The sequence below is a fragment of the Xiphophorus maculatus genome, chromosome 5 (assembly GCF_002775205.1).
Source record: "Xiphophorus maculatus strain JP 163 A chromosome 5, X_maculatus-5.0-male, whole genome shotgun sequence".
NCBI classification, from domain to species: Eukaryota; Metazoa; Chordata; class Actinopteri; order Cyprinodontiformes; family Poeciliidae; genus Xiphophorus; species Xiphophorus maculatus.
The window spans coordinates 6,209,879-6,218,764 of record NC_036447.1 but is presented as its reverse complement, the minus strand read 5'-3'; the positions used below and the strand labels follow the sequence as shown (position 1 = coordinate 6,218,764).

Genomic DNA, 8,886 nt, shown 5'->3' with positions numbered 1-8,886 from the left:
AGAGGGACTATAGAATGTTAATGTTAAAAAAAGTTCATGTTAAAAAAAATCTATCTATCTATCTATCTATCTATCTATCTATCTATCTATCTATCTATCTATCTATCTATCTATCTATCTATCTATCTATCTATCTATCTATCTATCTATCTATCTATCCATCTATCCATCTATCTATCTAATCTCCAGTTAATGATTATTCATTTACTAAATCAACAATTGATTAATCCGGTTAATTGTTTCAGCTGTAGTATAGTGTAGTGTAGTAAATGAAGGTCCGGTGTGATTAGCCTGACGGATGTGGGAGGGGTGTGGGGGTGGAGGGTCAGAGATTTATCCTCCTGAAAATGGCTGTCCTAATCCGTTCTTAGAGGATAGAGGCTTAGTTGGTCCTCAGTGTAGAAAGAGTGCAGGAAACCTTATAAACAATCTGGTCGATCCAGCGATCCAGACTGTGGAATAATTTAATTTATACATTCCTCTCTGGGTCACCAGCTGCTGAATGATTTGAAGGAGCCTCAATGCTTTAACTGAGTATTTCATTGGAGTTGGATTTGCCTTTTTTTAAAAATAATTTTACATTTAATTTATTTGCTGAATCAACGGTAGAGAAAATGAAGGACCGACTGGCCCAGCTGAAGGAGGTATGTAAATTTTTATTAAGATTCAAAATGAGCAGAGAGACACTTGTCGAATGCACAGACAGGCCTCTGATTCACTTTAAAACATTAGTTAGTTAAAATGAAACTAAACCTGCTGTTTTAAGCTTTTTGATCATTTCTGTTTCCTCATCTTCTTAGTTTTTCAGACATTATACAGTTGAGTGGTATTTACATACACCGAATAAAAAGACACAAATTTTTTTCTATGTCTGAAGTTAAATCTGACCAAACCTTTTTTTGTTTTATGTTAGTGAGAATTACCAAAATTACTTTCTATTTCCTAATAGAAATATTTTCTATTTCCATTTGTGTGCATCTGCAAACTGCAATCTGGCTTTTTATTTATTTTTTTATGTGTTGAAGTAATGTCTTCCTCACTGGGTGGCTTTCCAGCCCAGTTTGACTGTGGATAATGACTCTCTGCCCAGCTTCAGCTGAATCTTCACAAGGTATTTTGATTTGGGGCCAATCTGCAGATTTTGGACCAAAAATATAATCTCTGGGACACAGAAGCCATCTCCTTTCTGAGTGGTCTGATGGTCGGACATTCCCATCATGTCTATATTTGCAGTGTTTGACCAGGGAAGCGTCACAATTAACCATCTGTAAATTGTTCCAAAGGATGAACCACATGCAATATTCTCTTCTTATTTTGGCTGATTTCTTTTGACCTTCCCATCATGTCAAACAGTAAAGCGGTGTGTTTAAAGTCTAACCTTAAAAAACACCAACAGGTGTTTCTCCAATTAACTCATATGTGTAGGTTAACCTATTGGAAACTTGAGGAAGGAAACCCAAAAGGTTTGGCCCAGATTACACTGTTTAAAAGACAATTGCACTTTATACTGACTAAATACATGTAAACTTTTGAATTCAAGAAAAGTTACAACAAAAATCTAAAAAAGAATATTCTCGTCAAGTTTTCCGACCTGTGACTGACCTGTGACTAGCATTAAGTCATATAAATAATTTGGGTAATTCTAACTGACTTCAAAAATGAAAAGTTTGGTCAGATTTAACTTCAGACAATGTGTAATAAATACATAAATTCCAATCTGATGGTAGAGATTAATTAATAAAATGGATCTGAGATTTATTCTCATGAAAATAGTAAGTAAATATCTTACTCTGCATACAAGGCAGTTGAAAAAAAAAGGGGAAAAAAAGCAGAATTTAGTGTTTAATCTCAGAATTTGGACTTCTCGGATTTTGAACTTTAATCTTAAAATTCTCACCTTAATCTCATAATTTAGACTTTTTTCTCTGAATTCTAACTTTAATCATTTCAGATTAAATAGTAAATCTGAGATTAAAGTTTGAATTCTGAAAGAAAAGTTGTTTTTTTTGTGGCTTTAACCATCTTCCGTAAGGTTGTTTGTGCTTTCCGTAGAGGAATTTAATCTTCCCGCTTTTCAAACATGTTCTGAACAGAAGAGTGATCCTGGTGGTGACGACATCCAGGTTCCCGTGGAAAATGAGGCTTTCATGGACGACTTCTTTGCACAGGTACTCTCTTTCTCTCTTCCTGTCTTCATCTTTGCACAGTCATCAGCTCAGGTGTGTGTGTGTGTGTGTGTGTGTGTGTGTTTCATCATTCTCTGGTGTGTGTGCGTTTGTTTCAGATTGAAGATATTCGCACCAGCATTGACAAAATCGATGAGAGCGTGACAGAGATTAAAAAACTCTACTCCTCCATCTTGTCGGCCCCCACGCCTGACCAAAGTAACTTTTTCCAAAGCTCAGAATGCTTTAATTAATTATCTGTAACTAAACCTTTTTCATCTGTTTTTAACTTTGAACTCAGAAACACAGGATGATGTTGAAACTCTCACCAATGAGATAAAAAAGTCAGCCAACAACGCAAGAAACAAGCTGAAGAGTCAGTATTTATGCTTCCATTTTACTTATTATTGCTGATATATTTTAGTATGTTTCAGGTTGTTTTACATAAATTTTTCTCAACCTTGTGCATGTGTGCGCACGCACGCGCGTCTGTGTGTCAGGTATTGAGCGACAGCTTGAGTCAAACACAGATGAAAGGGCCTCTGCAGACCTCAGGATACGCAAGTCACAGGTCAGACAATGATAATCTGACTTTTCACAGTCAATCTATCGTAAACATTCAGCGTTATGTAACATTTTGTCCAAGAAATACTTTCCTATTTAAATGTATTTATACATTATCTACTGCAGTTATTACATTTACAGAGACTTTCTTTACTGTTGCTATGTAAATGTTACTTTATTAACTTAGCAATCAGTTATAGAAATGTTTTTTTGTTGGTAGCTCAAATATTATTACATTATTGGCATCCATCCATCCATCCATCTATATGGATGGATGGATGGATGGATAGATATGTTCTGACCTTAATTATGAAAAGAAAAAACAGGAAGTAAACTAAAATGCAGAGATTTAAAATCACAGAAGCTCTTTGCGCTGACAGAGCAAAAAGAAAATTATAAAAAAATAAAATACGGTCTCCATTTTTTTCCCTACAGCATGCAATACTGGCTAAAAAGTTTGTTGAGGTCATGACAAAATACAACGAGGCTCAAGTTGACTTCAGGGATAAGAGCAAAGGACGAATTGCCCGGCAGCTTGAGATCAGTAAGTACTCAATATAAAGTCTGTATTTTTTATTGTTTGTTTACTATCAATGTTGTAGATTTGTTGCTGTTGTTGTGCTTTGTGGAAGAAAAATATTTTGTCACCTTCCTAAAATAATGTCATAAATCATTTTTATGCCAAAAGTGATTTTGCAAAAAAAAAAAAAAAATAATAATAATAATTAAAGAATTTTTTTTAAAAGTGCAAGTTCTATGACAAAGGTTGTTGTTTTAAATCTATCCATTGTCTATAACCTTTACTTCCTGCACAAAATAGATTAAATACAAAATTATCCCCATTATGTCATAAAAGTATGATATCTGATTTTAAGAGCAATAAATTACCTTCTATCTGTTGATACAGACACAAAATGTGAGGATTTAAAAAAAACAACTCAAATAATAGGGGAAAAAACCTCATTTTGAAGTTGTTAACCTGCTGATTTAAAGTCAATTAAGGGAAAACTGTTCAACTCTAATCTCTAGCCTGTTTTTCTATGTATTAATAAACTGATAAAGCCGGTGATGATCAGATATAATGGGTTTTATTGAAATAATCAGTAACAGTAAACATCCTAGTTTCTGTTTTTTGTCGTGTTTTTGGACTGAGATCATTTTCCTTCAGTATATTTTAATGTATCCCATCAGGATTAGCTTGAAAGTTGAAGTTCAGTGAAGTTATAACAACGTAATAAGATCAGATTCAGTAACATAATAGTAATAATTCCTTCTGAGCATGCTCTATGAAGTGACTTTCTATAGAAATACAACATAAACAAATAGAAGGCAGAAAGTTAAGTTAGCTTTAAGTAACCTTATGTTAAATTTTTTTTAAACAAAACTGTTTTTCTTTGTAGCGGGGAAAAAAACAACTGATGAGGAACTGGAGGAGATGCTAGAGGGGGGAAATTCAGCTGTCTTCACTGCAGGGGTAAGATCTCAATATAATACCAGTCAGTTATTCACAACAAGAGGTAAAAAATTGACATGTCACTCGAAAAACACCAAAATGGTGATGCTGAGTGTTGAGCTACTCCCTACAAACAAAGCACAAATAAAAAATGGAAAACTGTGGATTTGTTTTGTGATTCACCATCTAATGTTAAGGATCGCAAAATTACAAAAACCCAAGGGGATTCTGCTTGTTATTAAGCCAGCAAAATATTTATTATTCTTTGTTTCTGTTTCCTTCTGCAGATCACAGAGTCCAAGATTAACCAGCAGGCCCTGAACGAGATCGAGGCCCGTCACAAAGACATCATGAGGCTGGAAAGCAGCATCAAGGAGCTTCATGACATGTTTGTTGATATCGCCATGCTGGTGGAAAACCAGGTAAACATGGAAACCAAGACATAATCAAATAATCAATTCTCTTTATTTTATCTACCATTAATAAGCCTTACAATGGCCTCTAGTCTATTGTCCCTTTGCAAGTGCCATGACGGAAGTGAGGGATGGTAGTATTGAACTGAGCGACTGAAATCGTTTTCCAAAGTTGTTTTTACCAGCTTATTCATGGCTTCTACATGTTCGAGTTGAGCTAATTTGTCTGTGAATGTACCACGCCTGGTTGGGTCTCATAGACGGCGGTATTTACAGAAGCTGGAAACAGTTAGCTTAGAAACCGACCCGTACCTCCTCCCTCCTGACATGTTGATCAAATTACCGACTTTGCCTGAATTCACACCACATGATTTATATCAGTACGTCATAAACAGCGTTTCTGGAGAAGCCTTAAAAACTTACAAAAGATGAGATGCTAACCTAGAATTTTCCATACATGCTAGGCTACATGACGGTGGGGCAATGTTTCCATGGTTACTGGTTACTAATGGTTAGACACGCACCTTCTCCATAATAATTTTTTAAATACTTTTCTAATTATACTTATCTATGAAGTTTACAAACATTTATCTTCTTACCTTGGAAAAAGTACAAGGTTTTGCTGCAAATCCGCAGATACACCGAGGGCTGACGGTCATCGTATCTTTCCGCGTTAAAAGTTACACAATAAAATGACAGGTTTTGTTTTTCACCATTGTCTGTTTGTGCAGCCGACCGCGCAGCACCCTGTGACCATTTTTACTGCGAAATCAACTAAATAAAAGCGATATTAGGCTACCAGATGTGCGTTTTTTGACAGGCTTTACAGGAGCGCATATTGTTTTGACGTCCGTCATGGCGGAACAGGCCGAGTTTCAAAAAGAGTGACGTCATGCGCAAAGACAACAAATTTCTGTTGTATTCAAGTCAACAGAAATACAAAATCTCATGATTATGTTTTTTATTATTATTAGTAGTATTATTTTATGAGTTAATAGAAGAAAATTAATTTTATAAGCACATAATAAGAATATAATAATCACATGAATTTCCAATAATAAACAATGACATGTGTAGTTTGACAAGAAAAGAAAGTTAATTTAATCAATTACAAGCATTCCAGTTTTATGCTGGTTATCAAACAAAGCAGTCGGTTCACTTATTATCGAGTCTTGCTGTTCGTTCTCCTTTCACAGGGCGGGATGATAGACAGAATTGAAAGCAACATGGATCAGTCGGTGGGGTTCGTTGAGAGGGCAGTGGCAGACACCAAGAAGGCTGCCAAGTTCCAGCAGGAAGCGCGCCGGGTGAGTTAATATCCACAGAGTTCAATCTTTTCCTCATTAGAAACTGTAAGCAGAAAACAATCAGATAATTGATGACAGCTGGAGTTTACTGCTGAGTTGGAATAAAGTCACTATGGGGGTCAAGGGGGCTTCAGTTGGTTGATATTAAGTTTTTTTTTCTCAACATCATGAAGTTTTTATGAAGTTTATGAGTAAAAAAGTCCATAGAAAAGCCTAGATGCAGTATATTCTTACCCTGGCTTTGTAGAGTACATCTCAAAATCTGTAAAATTCTTGTTTTCAAATTCATTCTGATTTTTGGGTCAAATCAAGATGAAGAATGTTCTTAAAGGGCAGGCTGTGCCAGAGCGTATTGATAAAACCCACAAACAAAGCTGTTAAAAATATAAATAAATTCTTAAAATTAAACAATATTGAACATCTTTTCAGTCCCTCCAGGATTTTGTGATCGTTTTTGTGATAAAATAGATACAATAATATTTAAGCATACTGTTAGACTTAGACTTAGACTTAGACTGACTTTATTGTCATTTTGCATGCACAGGGTGTATACAGAACGAAATTTCGTTGCATACGGCTCAGGACAGTGTTTTGAGCTTCCAATGTTGTGAGGTTACTCCAGAATAAAATAAAATACAGTATAAAATATGAATATAAATATAAATATAGAATATAAAGTGCAGGACTGACAGTAAAAGGAAGTTATTTAGCTCTGTACATGTGCAAGGTATGAAGTGGAGACCAGATTTTGAGTGCAGTCCAGTTAAGAGTTCAGCAGTCTGATGGCAAGTGGGAAAAAGCTGTTTCGGAACCAGGTGGACCTGCACCGGATGCTGCGGAACCTCTTTCCAGAGGGCAGCAGGGAGAACAGTCCATGGTGGGGGTGTGAGTGGTCACTGACGAGGTTTCGGCCTCAGGACACGCAGCGCTGGGATGAAATGTCCTGAATGGAGGGAAGGGGGGCCCCGATGATCCTCTCTGCTGTCCGCACCACTCTCCTCACGTTCTTCCAGTCGGAGGCGCTGCAGCCTCCACACCACACAGAGAGGCAGCTGGTCAGAATGCTCTCTATGGTGCTTCTGTAGAACGTCTTGAGGATGGGCGGGGGCAGGTGTTATCTTGACAGTTCTATTTATGTGTCACTTTAGAGTCTAGAGCAGGGGTGGGCACTCCTGGTCCTCGAGGGCCGGTGTCCTGCAACTTTTAGATGCATCTCTACTTCAACACACCTGAGTCAAATAATGAGGTCGTTAACAGGACTCTGGAGAACTTGACTGCACTTAGGAGGAGATTCAGCTGTTGGATTCAGGTGTGTTGGACCAGGGAGACATCTAAGAGTTGCAGGACACCGGCCCTCGAGGACCAGGAGTGCCCACCCCTGGTCTAGAGGGCCACATAAAAAGCTACGGCGGGCCGGATTTGGCCCCCCGGTCTTAAGTTTGACATGTGCTGTAGCCTGGGATCCCCTTTGCAAACCTACAGGCAATACTACCAAATATGTAAAGAAAGGTCAACAATCAAATAACTATTATTGCACTAATTAACTAAAAATGCTGCCTCACACTTTCTGGTATTAGACGGCCATGTGTTCTGTGGCGGAATATTTTATTGTCAGATGATATATTAAACTTTATTAACCCCATTCCTCTTTCTCCAGAAACAAATGATGATCTTCTGCTGCTGCGTGATTCTGGCCCTCATCCTCGGCTCGTTTCTCTACAGTTTCATCAAATAGTGGAGCCGAGTCTGGAAACAGAAAAGAACTGTTCAAATGTGACCATGGATTCTGTTCAGTGTCGTGTGGATCTGAGTCAAGACAGAAAGAAACAAACAACTTATTTTAAAAAAGATTCTGTTTTCGTTGTAAGCTTATGGCAACACTGCAAACAACATTTCAGTGCAGTTTGGACATCCATAGTTAAATAAATGGAAATATAGTCAGAGAAAAGCCTAATTTCTGCCTAAACCTAAATGTTTTTCAAAGGTTTTTTGGGGGACAGTTTCTACATAGTTAATATTTCATCTACATTTGAAAAATTCCTTAGTCGTATAATGTGCAATCTGTCTGTGATTGTGTTTTATTGTGTACGACACAATAAAAATAGCATTATGTTGAACTTCTATAAAATATTTGAGTTCCCTTAATAAAGCAGAAATCAGCTTTTTCAATTTAATTTCAATTCAACAAGCAAAAATCTGCAGAGCTATGAAAAAGAATCAGCTAAAATTAATGCTGGGGCTTTAGTTCATTAATTTATTTTAATTACATAGATTTAATCCATGAAAAACTTTAATTAACCATTTAATTGCTTTTTTTTTGGTATGTCTGTAAGTCAGATGCTCAAGTGACATCCGCAAAAAGCGATGGACGTTAAAGATGCTTCTCTTGGCTCACTGTAGGTTAATTTTTGCTCCAAAAACTGCTGGAAAAGACTATTGTTGTGTTCAGGATGTGCAAACAGGAGTTATTCTATCATCAAAGCTATTCGTGTATAAAATAGCATCTCAATCCTAAACATTTTGCAGCAGCGCAGACGTCTCCAATGCTGATGTCGGCATCCATGTTTCTGTAGAAATATTTTTTCAAATAAGTTGCAGGGATGATCAGAAGTTTCTGAAAAAACTGAATGTTGATTGGATATAATGGCACTTTGCACCAATCTGATGGTTGAATAACTTAAATAATAAACTAAAAGCAACAAATATATTTGCTGTTGAGGTCATATGTTTCCTTATTCAATAACTTAGCAGCAAAAAGGGTTTTTTAATTGAAAATGATGCTTGTTTTGTTGATATAATTTAAATTAAAATTACATTTATTGCAATCAATTAATTACAGACTCTACTTGGAAGCATACTGTGGCAATACTTATGCTATTTACTGCAGTTAATGAAATAATTTATATTACATGGATAACAACTATTTAATTTTTTTTTAGTTTGTTTAATGTGAGCACACTGCAAAAACACAAAATCTTACCAAG

The 8,886-nt window shown here is 36.4% G+C and overlaps 1 protein-coding gene across 1 annotated transcript; it reads left to right on the top strand.

The window, feature by feature from the left end:
* The first annotated feature begins 418 nt into the window (after positions 1-418).
* On the top strand, positions 419-8,806 carry LOC102235084 (syntaxin-3-like). The gene is made up of 10 exons (XM_005810377.3): positions 419-644; positions 2,094-2,168; positions 2,285-2,384; positions 2,467-2,541; positions 2,666-2,736; positions 3,165-3,273; positions 4,130-4,203; positions 4,470-4,604; positions 5,792-5,902; positions 7,560-8,806. Exons 1-10 carry the CDS (start codon positions 615-617, stop codon positions 7,635-7,637), a joined length of 858 nt encoding a protein of 285 aa, XP_005810434.1. The 5' UTR covers positions 419-614; the 3' UTR covers positions 7,638-8,806.
* The last annotated feature ends 80 nt before the right edge of the window (positions 8,807-8,886 follow it).